The following is a 25,616-nucleotide window of genomic DNA, read 5'->3' as shown; positions in this document are numbered from 1 at the left end:
ACAGCGTTCAAAGACGTCTTGCGGTGCACAGCCGTTTATTGATGCCGACGATGTTTGAGCGTGGACAAAGCTGAACAAGAACCACGGCAGCGAAGGCGGTGATTTTTCTATAATTTCTGCAGTTTGCTGTACAGATTAGATTCAGATTAGAAAAAGAAAGGAAGGCATTTCAAAGCACGAGTTCAGTATCAACACTCGGTCCTGGATCAGCAGGTGATTCAGGGATTCTGAGCTGCAGTTAACTTGTAACCACACTGTAAAAAGGACCATAATGTTGTTTCTGAAGTGATGTACTCTTTACATTACAGCTATCTTTTTCACAAGTTTTGCTGCTGTGCTTTTGTGCTCTTCCTACGTTACATGCAGCCACTGCTTTTCCTGTGCAGTACGACAAGCAATTCGCACGAGTGCAGTCCATCCATCCCACGAACCAACCACGGTCAAGTATGGATAGATTTGTGTTAAAGTCACATTATAAAACAAGATGTTAAAGAGCAGATTTGAACTGAAATGTCTGCACTGCATTATCTCATCACAGCAGTTTCACTTTAACACGGATTACTGCTGACTTTTAGACTTGCACAAACGAATAGAAACCAGCGGGTTTAGGTACACAAGAGCCCAAAAACACAGCAGCAGTATTTGTAAAATGGATATCTGCCATGTAGACAGGATTTTTAGCAAAAAGGGCTAACACACACAATTATCAGTACAGTCCTTTCTAATACAGTTTGTGCATTAGAGCCAGACTGATACTGGGTTTGTGAGGCCAATGCAGACATCAGCATTTGAGAGTGGACATTTTCACCTCAAATGCACCTTTCTGTGCAGAAACTCGTTAGCCTGATATTGTTGCTAAAATAACAAAAATGCATCAGTTGGACTTCGCGCATCAGAAGGTGTTGGATTAGTTGGGAGATTTGACTGGTTTCACTGATATAAGACTTATCAAGAGAGAACAGGCCACAGACGAGTGAGTTCGACATTCACACAGCCTTCACTGCACATGCCCAGACTGCCACATCTAAGACTGGCTGATGCACACCTGTGACTGGCAGTCAGCATGCCATTTGACGCTCCAGTGCAGCACAGACAGGGCCACCTGACGTTTCAATGGACATCCCTCAAATACAACCTGGCGCCATGTATTGCATGCAAAACATGGTAAGCAGGGAGGCATTTAAGGTGATGACATTAAAAAAACCAAAAAAAAACAAGCTGTAGTACAAAGAGGGTACAAGAGTGACAACAATTCCATAGGAATTTAAGCTGATTTTAACACATCTGCCGATCCCCCTTCGTCCATCTGTACAGACTCTTCACCTCCCAGCACCTCAAACAGGGTGAGGGGATGCAGGATTGTCCATCTTAATGAGATTCATGATTTCAGCATGTTAAAAAAAATCCCAAGATTCACAGGTAGAAGAGGAAAAACCTGCAGCTCTGGGAGCTGATGGAGACAGATGACAGTTTAGTTCTTAGACGCTCGCGTGGATTCGAGAAGCTCCTTCGCTGCAGACGACAGATTTTGCAACAGCTGTGTGACCACACCCTCCTGCTCTCTGGCCCAGGATAGGCTGTCGTCCACGGCGACGTTCACTGGCACGCACATGGCCTCCTTCTTCAGCTCTGTCATTCGGCAGGCGGCGGCGACTCCGGCCAATCCCAGTAGCACCAGGAGGAGGAGCTTGAACATCAGGCCAATGAAAGAACGTCGAGGTTTGGGCGCCGATTCTACAACAGCTTTTTTATCTGCTGGGATGAAGTCAAATTAAGTGATATTAGATAGTGACAACTAAAACACGAAAAACAAACACTGAAGGTATGGTACTATACTGATCAAGTGCCGGGGTGCAATACATAACAAAATTGATCTGGGAAAGTTCATCTTGATGGTTCTGTACAAATAAAAATCATAAACTATCCCTTTAAGAGGTGCATCATCCAGACTTTTAGTCCCACCTGCTGCCTGTCCGTTCTTTTTCTTCTTCTCGTCGCTCTTCTTCTTCTGCTGTTCCCGCACAGCCTGGGCCGCCATCTGAGCGTTGTACTCTCTCCTCCTCCTCTCTTTCTCCTCCGCCTTCTCCCGTTTGCGAGCCTCCTTCTCTCTGGCTTCCCGCTCCCTCTGCTTCGCCTCCCTCTTCTTCTCCAGCTCTGATTGGGAGATTAAGTAAAATGTGTTGGTCAGACATTCACATTCATTCACAACGGGACATAAACCAACTTTTGATGTTCTGACACTCACCTTTCTCCCTCAAAAGGCGTTTTTCTCGTGTGCGATCGACCTCATCTTGAATAGTCCTCATGTGCTGCAGAACCTGGAAGAAAATACTTGTATTTTTAGTTACACTGTTTTTGTTTAGTTACTCTGTAAACTACTTTATTGTTGTCCTCTCAGTCGTCGTTCTCTCTCACCCTGGAGGCACACTGTCTGCATTGCTTCTCATCCAAACAGTCTCCTGCTGCCTTGGCCAGGCCGGCGTCAAGCGGGTTATCCTTCAGATCCAACCACTTTAGACTCTGAAGAAACACAAACAAAATGAATAAAATGAGTGCTGACAGAGACAAAACCAGATAAACAATTTGCAGATTTTTGTGAACAGAAAAAACGAGATATAAGATGGAAGTTAATTGGATTTTGATGCTGTGACTTCATGCTACCAGGAGAAGTACCAACCCTGAGCTGTGAGAAGCTGACAGGCAGGACAGTCAGCTTGTTGTTGTACAGATCCAGATGTTGAAGGCCGGCCAGGTTGCCCAGGTCATCTGGCAGGCAGGTCAGCTGGTTTTTACTCAGATCCACCTTTACCAGGTGGGTCAGGTTGCAGAATTCTGGCTACATGAAAGAAACCGAACCAACCAAGTTTTTAATATTTGAGATGGGAACCTCTATCACATTTGTCTCAGGGGGTTTAAAACATACAATACTCTTGAGGAGGGTTCACTCTTTAAGGATGGATGTTGGACGATGTAAGGTAATGTCAGGTAATATCACTCTGTAGCTGAACTGCTCACTACTTGAGTCCACACTGTGAGACATCAGTGCTTCATTTTAAGAGGTTCACGAGACAAAAAAGCTTGGGAACCACACACGCGGAGGGTAAAATGGTCTGTTTTAGCACAGGAAGACTGCGGCTGTACTTACAGGAAGAGAAGTAATGTTGTTGCAAGACAAGTCCAAAACAGTTGCTTTGGTGAATAAAGCCTGTTGGGATAAATGACAGCATGGGTCAGTTTAATATAAGCTCAACTTGTGTGTTTAATAAAAAGTTTAACCAAGAAGCACGCAACCACAGTAGGGCAGCCTTATGTGTAAAGTTAGAGAACATTAATGTAATGTAATGAATGTTTTATTTTATGACATTTTCACTGACAAACTGACACCCAGAGGCTATGAGTAACTTACCAGCTCTCTGACTGGTACCTCAGTGAGGTTACACAGGCTCAGGTCCACTTCATTGCCACTGATTTTATCCTTCAGGTTCAACACTTTGCTGTTTTTACTCATTCTGGAGTCTGTGAGAAAACACAGCGTAGAGTTAATGTAAACAAAAACACTCACACGAGTTAATTTTGAACCAGTTTTAACAGTTTGTACTGCAGATACTTTTGACTAGCAGAGACCAGGAAACCACCTGCAACATTATCGTTTTACATGATCCGCTCACCTCTTCTGAAAGCTGTGGCAAAACTGTGTTCAAGTGGGACGAGCGAAAGAAAGTAAATGAATGATCCGACTTCTAAATATGAAGAAAGTTAGTGGAAAAGGCTGAGAAACGTTGGCAAATCTGAGTTTCTGGCAACACTGCCTGCCCTCAATGAAAATCCACGTCACTAACTGAACGATAGCGCGTTAACGCTGAAGCGACCAGCGCCACCTGCAGGACCGGAGGACTCAGCGCACTGGGAGAAACAACATTAACAACTGTGGTACTGCTAGGCTAACAGAGCAGCACGTCAATAAATACAAACAAATACCACTAATAAAACCTACGACTGTGAGTTGGGATCACGGGGAAGAAAAATAAAATACACTGCATTTGTAGCCGTTAAAACCTTGAGACCATTCTGGAGGGAAACGGTTCCAAAAGGACTCACAGAGCCTGTAGACAAGAGGGAGCCGAGACGTCCCAACACAAAGGCTCTACAAGTCAAACTAACTTTAGTATGGACTATGGATTGTCAGGAAATTCATTCATTCATCTTATTACCAATTAATCAATTTATATTTTTTGTATACCAATGATTGTTCCTTCCCCGCCAAAGAGGAGATGTTCCAACTGCTTCCTCATGGCCGATTCATCTAGCGTCTATGAATATAATCTTAAGTCTGGCTCTTCAACAAGGACAAAGAGCTACTGCTCCATGACAGGTCCCGGGTTCACAGGGATGCACAAACTCATCATCATGTTAAGGTGCCAATTCTTGGAGGGGACGCATTTTCATAAGTGTGCATTTACCAGTTCAGAAATTTGGAGGATTTTTTTTTTTTGTTAATAACGTACCTACTTGTGTTTTGTCCAACAATTTTTGTAACTATCAGCAAAACAAACAGCCGTGCCCACTGTGCAACAGCTGTTCATGTGTGAGGAGGTGGGAGAGTCTGAGCGAACTCTCTAAAGCTTGTTTTCCATTTCATCAGTCTTTTTATTTTCATTTTATCCTCATCTCTCTTTCTCTATGTGTGTGTGTTAGTTTGTTTTCTCATTCCTGTGTGAATGTTTGAGCATCGGTGGCTCTTTTTTCTGTGGTGCTGAGGACGTTGTTTGGCTCAGGTCCTGTCTGTTCAGCAATAGTTGTTTGAGGTCCTCCTGGATTCATGTTCTTCGTATGTTCACGGTCAACTGAGGTCAACGTCATCAGTGGAGGAGAAACACTCAGAAAGTGTGCATTTTGTATGGTGCATCACTTTGAAACCACAAAGGAGATGATCGTATTCCGGATCTCCTGCAGTTTCTCCTCTCAGGAGTGGCTCTAATCAGTGTTATGTTAACAACGGATCTCGTGGCTACTTATGGGAATCCACAAAGAATCATCAGGGGCTCTGCAGCTCACCTCATCGGTCTCACCACACACAGAAAATACAGGAAGGATAGGTATTGTTTTTATTGTTTATTTCAGTATTAGAGAGTTTGATAAATATCTTCAGAGCAATTATGCAGACTGTTATTATGAATGCATCAGCTAAAGCAGAGTAATGGAGACAGAGATGTAAAAGAACACAGCAGAAAGACAATTAACTTACTGAACCCATATAGAAACACATTTTGTATTTAGTTTTAATATATTTTGGGTGGATTATAAGATTTCCACAGTAAATGTTACACAGCAAAGATATATTTATGAAGGACAACATGCAATTTGTGTACACCTGCATGCTTAACTTTTATTTTAATATTTGTTTTCGTGGATTTCTGTCCTTCAAAATCACTGATTATTGCACAGCAGAGACTTAAATCTTCCTCCTTGTGGCATATTAGTGTACGAGAATATTACAATACAATATCTGTGTATGAAACATGCTAAGCGTGTATAGGATTAAATACCACCTGAGCAGTCAAGTGCACCTTTCCTTATTAGCTTTGCCAAAGTAGCAGGAGAAGATGTGAAAAAGATTGTTAGGAGTAGGAGTAGGTATCTGTGAGCCGTGTGGTTAGGGACGGTGGCATACACTTTGAAATTACCACAGCGTACCAGATGGTGTCACATGACACATTACCTGCAGAATCAAGTGACTTTGTGATGACATAGTCTGGGAACTAGAACTCAACCCTACAGTATTTAGCACAGTTAGTTTCCTTCTTCAGTCCAACAGGAATACATGTAGATTAAAAACAAAGTGGCAGCTATGACATAGAAAACCAAGAAGACTCTGTCGATTGTTTTCGTAATTCTGGTCCAGTATCCAGGCTTTCCTTCCTCCGTCTTGCTGCTGAGCAGCAGAGTCAGAGTTTTCACCACCTCCCTCAACTCGTCTGAGACCTTTTCAAAGTCATGGGATTCCTCCATCTGTTGGCTGCTGCTCCCCTGTTAAAAAGTAATGGTTAAATGATGTGATTAGACAATTTCTAAATTTGACGATAATTTGAGGCATCTAGATGTGCAACCTTAGCCCTAATTGTAATTGATAATACTCGAGTTGTATGGTCTACAGAGGCAAACCAACCCATCATCATCGACTGCAATCAACTACAATAACTGGGAGGTTAGAGCTTAGAGCATAAAATTAGCCAATAGCTCCAGCAGTTTGGTCATAACCTTGGATTTTATGAAGGTAGTGGATGGTTTTGCACCACAACTGAAGGAGGAAACACCTGTTTTAACATAATTCAGTAGTCATGCTATAATGATGGTAAACAGAGTTTTCTTTGTGGTAATTTGGGTTAAATTTGAAAACAAAAATGCTACATAAATCCTCACCTCTTTGGTCGCTGCCAGCAATTCAGAAGATGTTTCACCATGGGGCACATCACGCACACAGGCACCGGGAACACATGTTTTAACATCTGAAAAGATGCATTAAACACACATGATGCAATTAATCATCCTGTATTAAATGTTTTACATGCAGTTGTTTCAGAGAATCCAATCTAAGTAACAATAGGTGAACATCTGGAGTAACTACTGCACTGATCAGGTGTCTGACTTCATCTTTTGAGATCATAAACATACAAACGTCTCTGTTTGTTCTTTTGAATCTCACCTCTAAAACAATTCTGGAAACTGACTTTGCTGCATTTCCCCTTACAGTCCTCAAACAGGCTCGTTGACTCGTTGTCTCTCTCGATCAGATACATCACCAGAATCGTCTCCAGGAGGCTGAGCATCATCAAACCAAAGATCCCAATGCAGTAGACCGCTGAGAGGGAGGAAGCAGCACCATTAATGTGGACAATAATGTGCTCATAAGAAGTGCAGTCCAATAAAGGTAACACTGAGCGTCTCTACCTATCAGAGGAATCCTGTCTGATGAGGAGGGCAGGATTTCATTCAGGATAAGCTGCATCACGGTGACGGCCAGCATCACGGTGACTTTGAAGCTGAGCTTCTCGCCTCCGTTGTCTGAGATCAGGAAGGAGGCCAAGTCCAAACCAAAGAACAACATGATGGGTAGCATAAAGTTGACAACGTAGAGGATAGGACGTCTCTTCATGTTGATCTATGAAACAGTGTTCAAGGGTCAGGGGAGTTGATCTAAATCCTGAACAAACAACGAGCTAATCTGTCCCAATCTGTCCCAATCTGTCCACGTCCACCATGGTCCAAAACACATTCAAAACAGAAATCGTGAAAGAACATACGTTATATAGACAAAAGTATTCAGACACACAGCTTTATGGGGCTGTGTTTTAGGGGTTGGGCTCAGTCCTGTACGTCCACTGAAGGGAAATCTTAATGCTTCAGCACACCAAGACATTTTGGACAATGCTATGCTTTCAATGTTGTGGCAACAGTTTGTTGAAGGCCCTTTTCTATTCCAGCATGACTGTGCCCCAGTGCACAAAGCAAAGCTCCATAAAGACATGGTTGGATGAGTTTGGTGTGGAAGAACTTGACTGGCCCACACAGAGTCCTGACCTCAACCCAATCCAACATCTTTGGGATGAACTGGAACGGAGATTGTGAGCCAGGCCTTTTGGTCCAACATCAGTGTCTGACCTCACAAATGCTCTACTGCATGAATGGTCACAAATGAAAAAACATCTTGTGGAAAGCCTTCCCAGAAGAGTGGAAGCTGTTGCAGCTGCAAAGCTGTCTTTGCAAAGTCCCTGTTGGTTTAATGGTCAGATGACCAAATACTTTTGTCCATATAGTGTATGAAGACTCAAAATGGAAATATTTCTTTAAAGTTCTTGTGTTTACGCAGAAGTAGAAATAAACAATTGTATGTTCCACCTCTTTGTGTCTGTATCCACAATGACTTACCTGGCAAACCAACTCGTTTTGGTCAATTCCAAAGTTATTGGCAGTTTTGCTGAAGATTTCCATGTTGATAAAGCGCCACTCAGACTGAGACCGCATCATTGCACGAGACCACTCTGTGTTGCTTGCAGAGTTAGACATTTGAACAAAGTTCATTTGTTCAGCTGAGGTGGGAGATAAAAAATCAAACTGTGAGGTTTCCCTGCGGGTTAACAAAGAAGAAATGTGTGGCATTTCTGTTCACGTGACAACAAACTGTAGAAGTCATCAAAGACATGAGAACATATAAGCTGCTTGTAGGAACAACAAGTCACAGGCTCACCATCGTGAATGATAGACTTAAAGGAGAGGTGGCAGCTCTGAATGTCGAAGGGGAATTTGTAAACCCGCATCTTGCAGGTGCTGGACACCATCATGTCATTTCTAAGTAAGATTGTACCGTCGCTGTCGACACTGAGATAAGGACTCTGAGAGGCTTTGTCCTTCTCTGTCCTGTGACCAACAACCACATATGCTTTAGAATAATTTTCACACAATGAATTAATTATCATACGGTCACATAAAATAAACTGAAAGTATGAGACGAACTACAGTGCATTTACATGACATGCAGGAACAAATTTAAAAAAACATTCTTTGCATATACAGTACTGGTGAAGCAGACAGACTTAATGTGGATCTTGGCTTTGATAAGTCATTGAACAGTAACAAATACAATAAATACAGCATATATTTTAAATGCTATTGTCAATTAAACATGTTTAAATCCTGTTCCATAATAACTTAATGCTCTAACAGCTGTGTGTGTGTGTGTGTGTGTGTGTGTGTGTGTGTGTGTGTGCATACATTTAAACTTACATCTCTTCAATAGTTAGGTCTGGCTTCCACAGATGTTTAGTCGGAAGAATAAGACGACTGATACCACAGAACTGGTCAGAATCCCAAGAAATGAATTCATCCTTCCACATCTTCAGAGGAAAACAAGGACAAAAATGTTACCCAGCAGAGTGACAGTTGGGAACTCATTCAGTCAAAGATCTGTCATCCTCAAAGAGGACTTACCATGTCAATCCAGATGTAAGAAATAAATTTATGATCCCTCTCGTTCTGTGAGCAAAGAAAATTGAGTCAAAGTTTTTTCTTTGTCAAAATTGAGTCAAAGTTTTTTCCAGGTTCATTGTTTATATAAGTTACACTTTACAAACATCAGAGTTCATATCAACTTACCACATCTAGAATGGCATAGATTAGTACATCCAGGGCTACCACTAAAGGTCTGCTGTGGTTCCTGACAGGCCGGGTCATGGCGTACGTACTTTCTTTTAACTTCAGACTCTTTATAACATCCTGATAACTGCACTCACTGTCAACGGACTCCCCATCTACAGCGAAAACAACAAGACACATTCTCTATGAGAGAGTTTCCTGATGAAAGGTAAGAAATCATGAAATGTGACACTGATTAATATGTTCTAAACTTTTGCCTTGGAACAATTAGAACTGTGAACAACACCCATGTTTGGTTTATGCTGCTTATATCTCATGTAAAATCATTTTGTGTGTCCTCTGATTCTGAATTCCTCATGTGATGATGTTGGACCTGCTAGCAGAAGGTTATTCAGTAGAAATATCTCAGCAGGAACTGCTGAACAGATTGGTGTGATGAGCAATTAAACCGCCATCTGTTTCTTTAACTTTTCAACCAACTAAATCATCTGTATTTGTACTGCTACTCTGAATTGATGGTGCTTAAGGCCATCAGGTAACACCAGCAGGTAACACCGGCTGGTAAAACCGGCAGGTAACATCGGCAGGTAATACTAGCAGGTAACAGTGTTCATAAGCTCATTAAAGTGATGAAATGCAGCAGCAGCTTCTGTGGGGATCAGTCAGTCCAAGCGATAATAAATAGGTGTGATGGCAATTCTCATCGCTCCACGTAATTTCCTTATACAAAAACGTTTTTGTTATAATAATAAAAGTAGCCCCCCAAAAACTAATTGCAAGCAGGAATGCGTCCATACAACTGACACAACAACATCTGACTCTGATCTCGTGTAAGGAAATGTGACCTCCAAACTCAGTCGCCTGTTGTTCAGGTAACAGTTAACACTGTCTAATACAACATCTGCTGTCCATCACTAAATTAAGTGTGAGGTCTGGTGAGTTGTATTGCATTATTGAGAAGTATTATTTTGTCCCCCATACTTATAACAGTCAGGGTTTGCTTAGTTTCAGAAATGTCTCCCATAACAGCACCACCAACTGCAGCCTCCACGCTGCAACGCTCCCCTCAATCAATTTATACAAAAACTGAACATTATAAATTTCATGAAGGTAGGACCCTTTGTTTTACTACCTTATTAAGTGGCAACTGAGTGTAAAAGCCAATAAGATAATAAAAAAATTCTCACTCAACCTCTCGTGCAAGCTGTGTCCACGTTAATCTCAACTTAGTGCAGACGTCGCTCTTTAAAACGACTTCCCTGGTAAAAATGAATTCACATGGAATCTGATCACAGTTCACAGGTCTGTGGATCCGGAGCGTCAGGGACTCTGTGAGGATGTGAACCTTACCTGTGAGGACTGCAAGAAGGAGAAAGAGGAAGCCAGCAAGCATCTTGAGTTCAGGACCGACAGGAATCCGACGCCTGTGGGAGGTCTGCACAGCAAATGCGCATCAATGCCCTCTGTGCCTTTCTTAAATATTGTCTCGCTCTTATCTTCACCGTGGCAGAGGGTTGGGCCAACTGAATGACCAACCCTTTGCTTGTTTTCTTTTATGTCAGTGGTCTGAGGCAGCGTTTCCCGACCAGATGTACTTTTACTCCACAAAACCACAAAAGAGATGATGGATCAGCTCCAGCTTTATTTCTACTGAGAATTTAGATCAAGTGGCTCTAATCAATACTGTTATATCAATAACGGATCTCATGACTGCTTATGTCAAAGTGCTCGTCCTTTCTGATGAACCCACAGAGAATCACCAGTGACTGTGCAGCTCCCATCATCTGTGAGTAGCATTTTATCCTCTTTCAGCTCACTGTTTTGGTTGTCTTGGAGGAGACTTTAGTGTTTTGGTTCATTCTCACCACAACCACACACAGACAGAAAAATAGGATAGGTTTTGTTTTTATTGTTTATTTCTGCATTAGGGAGAGTTTCATACGTTCTTGAGAGCCAGTATCAGGACTGTCATTTAATTATGAACACATCAGCTAATGCAGACAAAGATGTGAAAGAACACAGCAAGCACAATGATATTGCAGAAACTATACAGAAACTATATCGAAACTCACTGTATCTCTTCAGAATATTACATATGTTCATGAGTCTGACAGTTACACTGAAGAAATTTTACACTTAAGAGTCAATTTACTTCACACAGGAAATGGCCACCTATGAAGTCTTTTCAAGAAGCTTTGAAATGACTTCTTTGGCTCTAGACGAGCCAAGTCAGAAACTTATTCAAATGTGGCGTCTCTGCTTGGGTTTGGCAACAACAGATTTGTAACAGAAAGCCTAAGTTACAAAGTGGCAGGTTTGATGCATAGTAGGAGAAGAACAATCTAAAAAGAGATTCATCAAAGATTATTGATGGATTACAAGATTAACACAGTGAATGTTGCACAGCACCTACACCTGCATGCTTAACCGTAATTTTAATATTTGTATTGGTGGATTTCTTGTGCAAAAAAGACTTTGATTACTGCAACGCAAAAGCATGAGTCTGCCTCTTCATGGCATATTAGTGTGCTAGAATATTATAGCACAACAGCTGTGCTTGATGTGAGCCACCGTCCTTGTGTGAAGGACTAAATACCACCTGAGCAGTCAGGTGCACCTTTCCTCACCAGCTTTGCTTTTAGCACAGTTAGTTTACTTCTTCTTCAGTCCAACAGGAATACATGTAGATTAAAAACAAAGTGGCAGCTATGACATGGAAAACTAAGAAGACTCTGTCAATTGTTGTCGCCATTTTGGTCCAGTATCCAGGCTTTCCTTCTTCCTTTTTGCTGTCGAGTATCAGAGTCAGAGTTTTCACCACCTCCCTCAACTCATCTGAGATCTTTTCAAAGTCGTGGGATTCCTCCATCAGTTGGCTGCTGCTCCCCTGTTAAAAAGTAATGGTGGTTAAACGTTGTGATTAGGCTAATAGGCAGTTTCTAAATTTGACGTTAATTTTCATAATTGTAATGCAAGAGGTATCTAGACGTGCAGATATTTTTTCAGCCTCAGCTCTACTGCAAGTAATCGACAAAACTTGACAAGCTGTATGTTCTGTGGAGGCAAACCAACCCAGAATCACATACTGCAATGACTGAATGTAAAACAGACTTGGAGGGAATGTCGAGGGAAATGTGAGATAATTACGTTTTTACTACAACACGCATTCACACCATGGCGCATATGTATAATGTCATTAACATCTAGTATTGGGGAAACATACATATTACCCCCATTGGGGTACTTAAAATCAGCCAATAGCTCCAGCAGTTTGACCATAGTCTTGGATTTTATGAAGGCAGTGGATGGTTTTGCACCACAACTGAAGGAGGAAACAACTGTTTTAACTTAATTCAGTAGCCATGGTATGATGGTAAACAAAATTTTCTTTGTGGTAATTTGGGTTAAATTCGAAAACAAAAATGCTACATAAGTCCTCACCTCTTTGGTCGCTGCCAGCAATTCAGAAGATGTTTCACCATGGGACACATCACGCACACAGACACCGGGAACACATGTTTTAACATCTGAAAAGATGCATTAAACACACATGATGCAATTAATCTTCCTGTATTAAATGTTTTACATGCAGTTGTTTCAGAGAATCCAATCTAAGTAACAATAGGTGAACATCTGGAGTAACTACTGCACTGATCAGGTGTCTGACTTCATCTTTTGAGATCATAAACATACAAACGTCTCTGTTTGTTCTTTTGAATCTCACCTCTAAAACAATTCTGGAAACTGACTTTGCTGCATTTCCCCTTACAGTCCTCAAACAGGCTCGTTGACTCGTTGTCTCTCTCGATCAGATACATCACCAGAATCGTCTCCAGGAGGCTGAGCATCATCAAACCAAAGATCCCAATGCAGTAGACCGCTGAGAGGGAGGAAGCAGCACCATTAATGTGGACAATAATGTGCTCATAAGAAATGCAGTTCAATAAAGGTAACACTGAGCGTCTCTACCTATCAGAGGAATCCTGTCTGATGAGGAGGGCAGGATTTCATTCAGGATAAGCTGCATCACAGTGACGGCCAGCATCACGGTGACTTTGAAGCTGAGCTTCTCGCCTCCGTTGTCTGAGATCAGGAAGGAGGCCAAGTCCAAACCAAAGAACAACATGATGGGTAGCATAAAGTTGACAACGTAGAGGATAGGGCGTCTCTTCATGTTGATCTATGAAACAGTGAAATCTTAATGCTTCAGCATACCAAGACATTTTGGACAATGCTATGCTTCCAGTGTTGTGGTAGCAGTTTAGGGAAGGACCTTTTCTATTCCAGCATGACTGTGCCCCAGTGCACAAAGCAAAGCTCCATAAGGACATGGTTGGATGAGTTTGGTGTGGAAGAACTTGACTGGCCCACACAGAGCCCTGACCTCAACCCCATCCAACACCTTTGGGATGAACTGGAACAGAGATTGTGAGCCAGGCCTTTTGGTCCAACATCAGTGTGTGACCTCACAAATGCTCTACTGCATGAATGGTCACAAATGAAAAAACATCTTGTGGAAAGCCTTCCCAGAAGAGTGGAAGCTGTTGCAGCTGCAAAGCTGTCTTTGCAAAGTCCCTGTTGGTTTAATGGTCAGATGACCAAATACTTTTGTCCATATAGTGTATAAAGACTCAAAATGGAAATATTTCTTTAAAGTTGTTGTGCTTGCACAGAAGTAGGAATAAACAATTGTATGTTCCACCTCTTTGTGTCTGTATCCACAATGACTTACCTTGCAAACCAACTCGCTTTGTTTAACTCCAAAGTTATTGACAGTTTTGTTGAAGATTTCCATGTTGATAAAGCGCCACTCAGACTGAGACCGCATCATTGCACGAGACCACTCTGTGTTGCTTGTAGAGTTAGTCAGTTGAACAAAGTTCATTTGTTCAGCTGAGGTGGGAGATAAAAAATCAAACTGTGAGGTTTCCCTGCAGGTTAACAAAGACGAAATGTGTGGCATTTCTGTTCACATGACAACAAACTGTAGAAGTCATCAAAGACATGAGAACATCAACAAGTACAAGAAGAGGAACAACAAGTCACAGGCTCACCATTGTGAATGATAGACTTAAAGGAGAGGTGGCAGCTCTGAATGTCGAAGGGGAATTTGTAAACCCGCATCTTGCAGGTGCTGGACACCATCATGTCATTTCTAAGTAAGATTCTACCGGCGCTGTTGACACTGAGATAAGGACTCTGAGAGGCTTTGTCCTTCTCTGTCCTGTAACCAACAACCACATATGCTTTAGAATAATTTTCACACAATGAATTAATTATTATACCTTCATGGAAAATAAACTGAAAGTGTATATACACAGAGTACTGATGAAGGATCTGGGCTTTGATAAGTCATTGAACAGTAAAAAATTTAATAAATACCACATATGTGTTAAATGCTATTGTCAATTGAACATGTTTAAATCCTGTTCCATAATAACTGCTCTAACAGCAGTGAGTGAGTGTGTGTGTGTGTGTGTGTGTGTGTGTGTAACACCATGCATATGCATTTAAACTTACATCTCTTCAATAGTTAGGTCTGGCTTCCACAGATGTTTAGTCGGAAGAATAAGATGACTGATACCACAGAACTGGCCAGGATCCCAAGAAATGAATTCATCCGTCCACATCTTCAGAGGAAAACAAGGACAAAAATGTTACCCAGCAGAGTGACAGTTGGGAACTCATTCAGTCAAAGATCTGTCATCCTCAAAGAGGACTTACCATGTCAATCCAGACGTAAGAAATAAATTTCTGGTCCTTCTCGTTCTGTGAGCAAAGAAAATTGAGTCAAAGTTTTTTCCAGGTTCATTGTTTATATAAGTTACACTTTACAAACATCAGAGTTCATATCAACTTACCACATCTAGAATGGCATAGATTAGTACATCCAGGGTTACCACTAAAGGTCTGCTGTGGTTCCTGACAGGCCGGGTCATGGCGTGCGTACTTTCTTTTAACTTCAGACTCTTTATAACATCCTGATAACTGCACTCACTGTCAACGGACTCCCCATCTACAGCGAAAACAACAAGACACATTCTCTATGAGAGAGTTGAGAGAAAATCATTTTGTGTGTCCACTGATTCTGAATTCCTCATGTGATGATGTTGGACCTGCTTTGTTTTTGTTATAATATTCAAAATAGCCCTCCAAAAACAGTGTTAGAAAACTAATTGCAAGCAGGAACACTTCCATACAACTGACACAACAACATCTGACTCTGATCTCGTGTAAGGAAATGTGACCTCCAAACTCAGTCGCCTGTTGTTCAGGTAACAGTTAACACTGTCTAATACAACATCTGCTGTCCATCACTAAATTAAGTGTGAGGTCTGGTGAGTTGTATTGTATTATTACGAAGTATTATTTTGTCCCCCATACTTATAACAGTCAGGGTTTGCTTAGTTTCAGAAATGTCTCCCATAACAGCACCACCAACTGCAGCCTCCACGCTGCAACGCTCCCCTCAATCAATTTATACAAAAACTGAACATTATAAATTTCATAAAGGTAGTACTCTTTGTTTTACTATCTTATTAAGTGGCAACTGAGTGTAAAAGCCAATAAGATAATAAAAAAATTCTCACTCAACCTCTCGTGCAAGCTGTGTCCACGTTAATCTCAACTTAGCGCAGACTTTGCTCTTTAAAATGACTTCCCTGGTAAAAATGAATTCACATGGAATCTGATCACAGTTCACAGGTCTGTGGATCCGGAGCGTCAGGGACTCTGTGAGGATGTGAACCTTACCTGTGAGGACTGCAAGAAGGAGAAAGAGGAAGCCAGCAAGCATCTTGAGTTCAGGACCGACAGGAATCCGAAGCCTGTGGGAGGTCTGCACAGCAAATGCGCATCAATGCCCTCTGTGCCTTTCTTAAATATTGTCTCGCTCTTATCTTCACCGTGGCAGAGGGTTGGGCCAACTGAATGACCAACCCTTTGCTTGTTTTCTTTTATGTCAGTGGTCTGAGGCAGCGTTTCCTGACCAGATGTACTTTTACTCCACAAAACCACAAAAGAGATGATGGATCAGCTCCAGCTTTATTTCTACTGAGGATTTAGATCAAGTGGCTCTAATCAATACTGTTATATCAATAACGGATCTCATGACTGCTTATGTCAAAGTGCTTGTCCTTACTGATGAACCCACAGAGAATCACCAGTGACTGTGCAGCTCTTTTCAGTTTTGAGAAGCATTTTATCGTTCTTCAGCTGTGACAGCAACTTTTTACTGTTTTGGTTCATTCTTTCTCTCTCTGAAACAGACATTTATCAAATATGGCCTGCTCTTTTAAAAAAAGTTTTGAAATTCCAAAAAATTTAACTGCTTCTGCAAATGTCCAAAAACTCTGTATATAAGCTGTCACCCTCCCCCGTACTGTGTCCACATCCTTGATTTTTAAATTGGAAACATCTGTATCACAAATGTTGTCCTTGAGGTTACACAAATAACAAGACTGTTCCAGTCCTTATCTTCAGTAACAAGGGCACATTAATATTTTAAATTGCAAAAAAACACCTTGAAAATGCATCTGATCTTTGTATGTATTCACTGCCTCTGACTTAATGAAATGAATTGATGATTTTTATGAAGCTAGCGGGATGCAAAAGATGTTCTGTCCGTTGATCCACTTGAATTGGCAGACACTCAGGTAACACCGAGGAGACAGTATAAGACTAAGGGCATTCATCTTCACCAGATGCACTTTATGTTAGCAAATACTACATAATAATAATTCATCTCAGTGCAGCTCACAGATATCTGCAGTTAAATGCAGTGATTGCGGTCAGACAAAAACCATCACGAGATGGGCATCAGTAGGCTTTGGGACCAGTTCCACTTGACCGTTGAATGATTTATTTCTGTGGGCATTTTTGCAACTTGCTGAATCTAAACATTCCCTTCATTTGAGATCCATCAGCCATCATGCTGATAGACTCATGGCCAGCAGCACTCAGAACTGTATCCAAACCTGATTCAATTACAGCAACTTAAAAAGCACTTAGCAAAACTTCTTGCAGATTTATATATACTGTTTATAACCTTATCGTGATGTTTTTCTTCTTTTCTTCAATAGTTGCTATTTTACCAAAGGTTAAAAGCAGTGCAATTCACACGCTAAATGTGTTATTTACATTTGAAATGGTTTGAGCCCTAAATGAAGAAAAATAAAATGCTTAAAACTCTCACTTTGACGAAGCACATACAAGCGGTGTAGAAAAGGGATGGATGACGGACTTTCATTTTGTTGATACGCCTGCAGTGTTGCATACCAGAGGAGAATACTGTTGTAATCTTTTCCTCCCTAAATGCCCTTTGACTTTGAATTTGACATGCAATAGACAAGAAAAACAGAAGAAAACTTGAATACTTACATATTTTTATCATGCATCTCGTAGATTTATTAAGAGCAAGAGTGTTGCTCATATTACATATCAAAGGTATGTGACTCTACTATGATATGGTATACAGAGTATGTGACAGATGTGTGGAACATGCAGTAAACATTGTTACAGTTGTGTTGATGCAGGATAGAACATCAAAAGAACATGAAAGAATTTTTAAATTTTCTATATACCGAACTACTTGTGAACATGTCAAATACACACATACACACATTTTGTTCGACGATAAGTCTCTCCAGTAATAACAAAGGGAGCCATAGTTCAATCGTACTATTGTGTATTATTCCAACTGACGAACATGCAGAGTAAAAACAGACTGGAAGCTATAACATAGAAAATGAAGAAAACTTTGTTGATTGTTTTAGTCATTCTGGTCCAGTATCCAGGCTTCCCTTCCTCCTTCCTGCTGTCGAGGACCTGAGCCAGTGTTTTCGCCACCTCCCTCAGCTCATCAGAGAGCTTTTCAAAGACGTCCGTCAGCTGGCTGCCGCTACCCTGCAGAGGTGGTTTCGAAGCCAGGGTTTAATTAGTGTGATTAAGAACCAAATAACATCGCCACCTGATACATTAGATATTCAGATTTATGTGTACAGTATAAGTGATGAGAGGATGGAAACTTTTGCTGTGCCTGTAACTCGGTTCAGGTGCTATTGATTTAACATGCAGTGTTTTTAAATTTGCTTGTGTTTTATACAGATGAGTGCTCACAAACTGGTGTTTGCAAGTGGCTTGAGTTGTATCTGTCTGAAGGATTCATACGAAAGGTACATGTTGTCAAAATGTTGAGGATATTTGGCTTGCGTATCTGTCTGTTCGCATGCTTTCTTGTTGTAGTGCGTTGAACACTTTCTCTCATCCACAGCAGACAGCAGAAAACCTTGGTATGTCAAACCAAAACCTTTTTCATGACTAAATAAAACACGAAATTCCAACCTTTAGCAGTTCAGCTGGTGTTTCATCAGCAAACACATCAGTCCTTGCCTTGTCATCTGGAAGGACATTAGATACTTTATTATATTAGACACTAAAGATGTTTATAATCTTATCAACCATTACACATTATGAGTTGTAGACTGTCTTCTATGCCTCTGCACTTATTGACACATTAGCCTGCTGAAGAAGAATATCCATCCATTTTCTATACTGCTTTACCGCCTTTATACTGGCGCCTATCCCAGCTGACAACGGCCGAGAGGCGTGGTAAATCCTGGACTGGTCACCAGCCAATCACAGGGCTGACAAAGAAAGACAGACAGACACACTCGCTCACATGCTGAGCAATGTAGAGTGGCCAGTTAATCTAATGTGCATGTTTTTGAGACTGTAGGAGGAAGCCTCAGTATCTGGAGAAAACCCACGCAGGCACAGGGAGAACAGGCAAACTCTGCTCAGAAGGGCCCAGGCCAGGATTCAAAACCCCAAGCCCTCCTGCTATGAGGTGACAGTGCTAACCGCTGCACCACCGTGCCACCCAAAGAAGAGACCTTGTCTTGAAGAAATCCTTTTGTGGTTCTGAAATTCTTTGAGAATTTGGCTTGGTTTGCATGAATATTCATGATGTCGTCATTGCAATGGATCTCACCTCTTTTGGCTTTGCTCTGTCTGCCACAGTCTTCTCTCAGGTTTCTCTCTCCGTCTGTGTTGTTGTCTTCAGATGCAGCATCTTTCCCCATCAGATACATCACCAAAATCGTCTCCAGGAGGCTCAGCATCATCAAACCAAAAATCCCAATACAGTAGAGCACTGGGGGGCGCAGCGTTATTAATGCAAGAGAATATTTACACATTGAATCAGTGTGGACTGTTTCTGTTTGTATGAATTATAGTCAAATAAAGACAAGACTTTCACATTCCTTGTTTTTGTCTCAACAACTATTGCATGCAAAAAGAAGAACATTTGTTCAGATATTCCCAGAGGATGAAGCCCTCTGATTTTGGTGATCCCCTAACTTTTCTCTAGCACCACCATGAAGTTGGCATTTGTGGTATTGACAAAAATGTCCAAGTGGCTGTTGGATGGAGTTTCATGAAACACTGTATGGGTATTCATTTCCCAATTTCCCTCAGGATGTATTTTAATGACTTTGGTTTGATGCCTTAACATTTCATCTAGTGACAAACTGCAAAATTAAGGAAATTCCCATCAGCCCCTGCTGTACTTTGTGTTTAGTTCTAATCAGCAACTGATGCAAACATTACTGATTGTATTAAACTTACTTAACGTGCCCGTGTTAGCATTTTAATTGTATGTTAGCATGCTGACATTAGCATTTAGCTCACGGCACTCTGCCTTGTAAAGTAAAGCTTTGCAGAGTGGCTAGCATGACAGTAGGCTCTTTATCTTCCTTTACCTATGAGTGGAATCTTATCTGATGAGGAGGGCAGAATTTCATTCAGAATCAGCTGCATCACAGTGACGGCCAGCAGCACAGTGACCTTGAAGCTGAGTTTCTCGCCTCCGCTGTCTGAGATCAGGAAGGAGGCCAAGTCCAGACACAAGAAGAACAGGATGGGCAGCAAGAAGTTGACAACATAGAGGAGAGACCGCCTCTTCATGGAGATCTGTGAAATGGCGTTTATGTGTCAGTTGATCTTCTGACTCCTGCATGTCTGAGAAAGGCTAAACTGTAGCAACCATAGAGCAATGTAGCACCAATCTGCTCCCACCAAAGGTAACAATTTGATTTGGAAACCAGTTTTTATGTCTTACATACTAATCATTTAGGATGAAGCATAGATTGTTTTAATTTTTAACTTTTAATTGCGGGAAAATGCATTGCACTTTACTTATCAATAACAATGAAGCATTTTGATGTAGAATTTGATATTATATCACCTGAGGGAATGCAAGTCTTTCATTTTTTGTGACTTTGGACCACATCTGATGTGGTCTAAGGGGACGTTGCACAATTTGCTCATCATCCTCCTGATCTTCTTCACAGAGTACATTTTGAGTGTGACAGCAGGAAAAACACAGGTGTTTCTAATAGCATTAACGATTGCTGTGTAACAGTGAGCCAGCATGAACCCTGAAGACAAAAATGTTCGTCCTTGTGAGAATTGAAGCTTCAAACCGTACGTGAGTGAGTATTTAATTTTCACCTCAGCACGTTTGTTACCAGTAATACTTACAGTGTAAATCAACACATCTTGTTTGAGGTCTAACATGTAGACAGTATTGTTGCTGACTGTCATGTTGATGAAGAGCCACTCATACTGGGTCCGCATCCTTGCATGCGACATCTCTGAAGAGCTCAGATCGTGGACAAGCTGTATATCCTTGACTGGTGTGGGAGATAAAAAACAAACTGTGAGGTTTCCTTGCAGACCAGTGGAGAGAGAGTGTCTGCTATGTGGTGTTATCTGATGATGTGTTCAAGTGACAACAGTCTGTAAAAATCAGTCACCAGTGACCAAAGACACAGGGACACAACTGGTCACGGACTCACCTGAATGTACAACAGACTTGAACGAGAGGTTGCAGCTCTGAATGTCAAAGGGGAATTTGTAAACATGCATCCTGCAGGTGCTCACCAGCACCTGGTCGTTCTGAACGGTGACTAAACCGTTACTGTAGATGGTGAGATGAGGACTTGGAGGGGCTTTGTCTTTTTCTGTCCTGTGGGATACCACACAGAGATAGACAGAAGATTATTTTCTGTAAAAACAAATTCCAAGAAGTATCTGTCATTTCCTTTTGATTGTGGTGCACTCCATCATCAGAACTGATTCTGAGTATGCTTGGACCCATTCAAAATCCACTCACGTATTCAGGACATATTGGCACACAGACTCAAGACAGTAATACGAACAATTTCCTTAAAGCAAAAACACACGAAATACTATAGTAGTTCGGGCTTGTCCTCTAAAACAAAGCTCTGATGGAGAGTTGGACGAGGGGCTTTACCTCTTTGGGTCTCGTCGACCCAAGTTAAATGTATTGTTGTTTCTAAACAGTATCGCGATTCCCTCCAGCACCACCAGCTGCTGTAGTTGCTGGTGTGTGTAAGTAAATTTGTGAGTGTGAGTGCATTTCCACTTACATTTCTTCAATAGTTATATCTGGCTTCCACAAAACTTCAGTAGGAAGCGAAACAGCCTCAATACCACAAAAGTCATCTGGGTTCCACTGAATGTATTGATTCTGCCAGGTCTGCCGAGACAAACAAGAAGTACATCAGGAGAACTGATTAGAAATGAAATAGTCTGGGTAAGAACAAAGAGATTCCATCATGAAGGAAAGAAATTCGGCTTGCCGTTTCTCTCAGAGTGAACTCACCGTGACAATCCAAACGTAAGGAACGAATGTCTGGTCAATCTCTCTCTATAAACAAGCAAATAAACATATGAGAAGATCTTTAAAGCCAGCGTGTTCAACTAATGGTGTTTATGATTCCAGTTTTCCCAGCGGACTAACAGTTCAGACAGAATCATTAGTGAAAACTATTGGTTTATAAATGACCACACTGTGGCACTGCTATCTCTCGTGTAACATGATGTAACAGATATATGGTACCTAAAGTAAACGTTAACAACATGCTAAAGCTTTAACCACTTACCACATCTAGAATGGCATACAGCAGCACTTCCAGGGATACTTGCGTGGGCTGTTTATAGTCTTTAACAGGTCGCGTCATGGAGAACAGCTCATTGCTTTTGGTCAAGTTCAGGTAGTTTAAAACATCCTGATAACAGCACACGGACTCCCCATCCACAACTAAAATCATCAGGACACAATCCCACCAGAGACATTATCTTAAACAGAGAGAAATGCAGAAATATACTGGAAATGTACTTTACCTTTCATGTGACTAAGACGTTGACAAATTAAAAATGAATCTCTTGTAATAACAACTAAGATGAAATCATTACATGTTTTGTTTCATGTTCAAAAACATGTTGGCTTTTCACTTCCCCACTGCATCTAAATGTGCATCATTTATTGCTGCTCTAATTCATAGCCTTTATTTATATATTTGGACAATGAATTTGTAATTTTGCTAAATCTGATGCCAGAAAAATCCTAAAGCTTGAATTGAATTTAATTGAATTTCCCTCGGGATCAATAAAGTATCTATCTATCTATCTATCTAAAGCTGTGAATAGGGAATTGCAATTACTATATCTAGTCAAACTGTCGTTTCTTGAACTGTATTAATGAGTTTACTCTACACCTGCTGTACTTGGAAAGTGTCATGAGATACCTTTTGTTGTGCTTTGGCAGTATAAAGATATACTAAACTGAATAAAGATTACATGGTAATTTATTTTAAAGATATTTGCGCATGATTCCTTACCTCTAAGGCCAGGTAGATATATTAATTAAAATAAACTAATTATTTCAGCACAAGTGTTATTTTCATGGTAATATTTGTAGGTACAACATACACAACAGACGGAACAAACTGCCCAGCATGTTTTAAAAGAAATCATGCAAACATGGAGCTGAAGATGATCATGATGCTCCAGAGGCTTGTGGTCTTTTCAGACAGTGAGCAGTTTGCTGCCTGCAAACCTGCAAAGCTTCTGTACAACAGATGCTGCACTCTAGTTTGGTTACTATAGATACTGATATCTGATCCCTATATTAGCCTAGCTGAATTAGATAAAGGAGAGAAAACATTTTAACTAAAAAATAATGTTTTTTCATCAACTAAAACTGGACTAAAACATTTTGAGCTGTTAAAAATAGACTACAACAATGAAGGAGACTTGATGGCTAAAATGAGACTAAAACTAAAACGCATTCCCATCTGCAAATTAATGTTCATTCTGAAATATCTGTCAAAATGAACGCTGACAGAAGCTCAGCTCAGAAGGATCTGCAATAGTATCCGGTGCTTGTGGTCACAGGCATGTGGAGTACAACTGCATCTACTCGACCACTAAATGATTTTTTACAGCCAGTCCAAATAGGCTCTTCAGAAGAGATCCATCTGCTGTACATATATATCACCAAATGCAATTTGACAAAACACGGCCAGCAGCAGTCTGAACTGTCTGAAAACCTGATTCAGTTCTTATGTTTCAATCACAACCGCAGACTTCACTCTGAACAGTTTTCACTGAGACCATTTCCTTGATAGAAATTAATTCCAGTGACAGCTGTTCACACTGAGGTCTTTGGATTATCCAAAGAAACAGGAACACCTTACCTGCGTTGAGGAGCAGAAAGAGGAAGCCAGGAAGCATCATGAGTGCAGGACCAGTGACAAATCAGCAAATGTGCATCATGTCCACTCCACACTGGTTAGAAATATCAGGTCCCAGTAAAAACACCACTTCCTCACAGTGGAAAGGGGCTGGGCAAACTGTGTGGCCAACCCTTTGAGAAACACCAAAGACAGGAAACACCAGCCAATGACATCAACCACATATTAATTTTTCTGCATGATTATTCCAACCATGAGCCACAGCTGTGAGCCTCCCTCATTTTGTCATCTCTCTAATTTCAGTCTTGTGAAATGTTAAAATCATATTGAGGTGGTATCAAAAGTGAAACTAAACAGTTGAGATTTTGTTTTACTTGTCTTTCTAGTAATGTCACTCTCATGCTGTTAACTGCTTTCCTGCCTGTACAACATCCATTGCACGTCTGCCCGTCCTGGGTGAGGGATGATCCTTCCTCTGTTGCTCACCCTGAGGTTTCTTCCATTTTTTTCCTGTTAAAGGTTTTTCTGGAAGTTTTTCCTTAGTCGATGTGAGGGTCGAAGGGCAGAGGATGTTGCTGATGTTATGTACCGTAAAGCCCTTTGAGACAAACTGCTTGTAAAAATGGGCTATACAAATAAAGTTGTCTTGTCTTGTGTCTTGTGTCCTTAGTCTCTATAATATAAAAGCATAAGGTGAACTGGTCTTTAGGACTCTAATGTGTTGTTCTACAGAGATATTTTTGAATGCAGCGGCTCATCGTCCACGCCACTGAAAAGCCCAGAGAAGCAGCTCAGTGCATGACCAAGTGTACATTTCTGAAACTATCCAGTTATTTATTCATCCCTGGAGTCATTAGTTTTATAAAATTGAAAAATCTGTTTGAAAACACTTCTGATAATGGCAACGGAGGAAATGGGTTTATAGTTGCCACTTGTGGCCATCAGACAAAATCTAATCTTTGTCTTAATTGTTTACTTCAGCAGTACGAAGTCTGATACATGTTTTCAAAACCAGATGACAGGACTTTATTCTGTACAATACACTCAATCTGCAGAGGAAACAGCACATTTACATGTCATACTGTTCAGCTATACAGACAGGAAAAATGTAAAAGATGAATGAAAATGAAAAAGTATCAGATACCACTGTAATACTCTGAAGGCTTTGTAATCTGTGAACGTCATAGTAACTTTCTGCATGCACTTTCCATGTAGTTATAAGTTAGTTCAAAACCTCCTGTATTGCTGTTTTTTCTCTGGTCCAGAGTAAAGTGTGTTAATGTCAACATTAATTAAAAACCGGCTTGAACATTAGCATTACTCACCAGCTGCATTGTTAAGCTGACTAAAGATCTGATCTAAAAATGAACTGGCCACTGTGGCATACAAAGTGAAGACAGTTTTGTTGACTCTTTCAGCCACTCTGGTCCAATAGACAGACTTCCCTTCTTCCTTCCTGGTGCTGGGCGGCAGAGACAGCGTTTTCTCCACCTCCCTCAACTCATCTGAGAGCTTCTCCAAGGCAATGGACTCCTCCTTCAGCTGGCTGCTGCTCTCCTGCAGAAACGGTTTAGTGGACGGGTAACTAACATAATTATGAAATATATAAGATTGCCAGCTGCTACATTTGCTATTTCAGTATACAGTATAGACAGTGGGACAGTATATAAATAGGGTGCCAGCACGTGTCATTTCACACATTTTAAGCTTTCTGGGTGTCATTTTGCGTAGTCTGCATTAAGCTTTGCCTGTGCCAATCAACACCATTAAACTGTTGCATACAAGCAGGAAAGGAGAAGTCAGGTGACCCAACCATCACCCCAACCTCGTCATCCTCCAACCTGTGTGGACATTATCACTCTTTACATTAGTTTTTTTGTCTATGACATTTACATTTGCATTTGA

General features: G+C 41.0%; 4 protein-coding genes across 5 annotated transcripts; all 4 read right to left on the bottom strand.

Moving 5' to 3' along the window:
• Positions 1-22: 22 nt before the first annotated feature.
• lrrc59 (leucine rich repeat containing 59) lies at positions 23-3,855 on the bottom strand. Of its 2 annotated transcripts, none has more exons than XM_046377135.1 (8): positions 3,669-3,855; positions 3,407-3,516; positions 3,146-3,205; positions 2,678-2,836; positions 2,416-2,520; positions 2,246-2,318; positions 1,963-2,154; positions 23-1,755 (listed from the first exon to the last, which is right to left on the bottom strand). In XM_046377135.1, exons 2-8 carry the CDS (start codon positions 3,506-3,508, stop codon positions 1,472-1,474), a joined length of 975 nt encoding a protein of 324 aa, XP_046233091.1. In that variant the 5' UTR covers positions 3,509-3,516; positions 3,669-3,855; the 3' UTR covers positions 23-1,471. The 2 variants fall into 2 exon arrangements, with proteins under 2 accessions (XP_046233091.1, XP_046233092.1); XM_046377136.1 differs by having other exon boundaries at positions 23-1,752.
• A 1,673-nt stretch (positions 3,856-5,528) lies between these two features.
• On the bottom strand, positions 5,529-8,981 carry LOC124052700 (5-hydroxytryptamine receptor 3A-like). The gene is made up of 7 exons (XM_046377256.1): positions 8,782-8,981; positions 8,246-8,415; positions 7,927-8,087; positions 6,949-7,159; positions 6,704-6,859; positions 6,421-6,506; positions 5,529-6,027 (listed from the first exon to the last, which is right to left on the bottom strand). Exons 1-7 carry the CDS (start codon positions 8,889-8,891, stop codon positions 5,791-5,793), a joined length of 1,131 nt encoding a protein of 376 aa, XP_046233212.1. The 5' UTR covers positions 8,892-8,981; the 3' UTR covers positions 5,529-5,790.
• A 2,038-nt stretch (positions 8,982-11,019) lies between these two features.
• LOC124053288 (5-hydroxytryptamine receptor 3A-like) lies at positions 11,020-16,265 on the bottom strand. The gene is made up of 10 exons (XM_046378357.1): positions 15,904-16,265; positions 15,012-15,166; positions 14,875-14,919; positions 14,671-14,780; positions 14,205-14,374; positions 13,883-14,043; positions 13,120-13,330; positions 12,875-13,030; positions 12,592-12,677; positions 11,020-12,037 (listed from the first exon to the last, which is right to left on the bottom strand). Exons 1-10 carry the CDS (start codon positions 15,944-15,946, stop codon positions 11,798-11,800), a joined length of 1,377 nt encoding a protein of 458 aa, XP_046234313.1. The 5' UTR covers positions 15,947-16,265; the 3' UTR covers positions 11,020-11,797.
• Positions 16,266-17,331: 1,066 nt separating this feature from the next.
• LOC124053247 (5-hydroxytryptamine receptor 3A-like) lies at positions 17,332-23,837 on the bottom strand. Its single transcript, XM_046378291.1, has 10 exons — positions 23,715-23,837; positions 22,119-22,276; positions 21,839-21,883; positions 21,603-21,712; positions 21,009-21,178; positions 20,692-20,843; positions 19,911-20,121; positions 19,142-19,303; positions 18,493-18,548; positions 17,332-18,054 (listed from the first exon to the last, which is right to left on the bottom strand). The coding sequence occupies exons 1-10, from the start codon at positions 23,752-23,754 to the stop codon at positions 17,830-17,832; spliced, it is 1,329 nt and encodes a 442-aa protein (XP_046234247.1). The 5' UTR covers positions 23,755-23,837; the 3' UTR covers positions 17,332-17,829.
• Positions 23,838-25,616: the final 1,779 nt, after the last annotated feature.

Source organism: Scatophagus argus, chromosome 21, assembly GCF_020382885.2.
Source record: "Scatophagus argus isolate fScaArg1 chromosome 21, fScaArg1.pri, whole genome shotgun sequence".
Classification (NCBI taxonomy): Eukaryota; Metazoa; Chordata; class Actinopteri; family Scatophagidae; genus Scatophagus; species Scatophagus argus.
The sequence above is the reverse complement of the archived record's forward strand: the minus strand, read 5'-3'. Positions and strand labels throughout refer to the sequence as shown.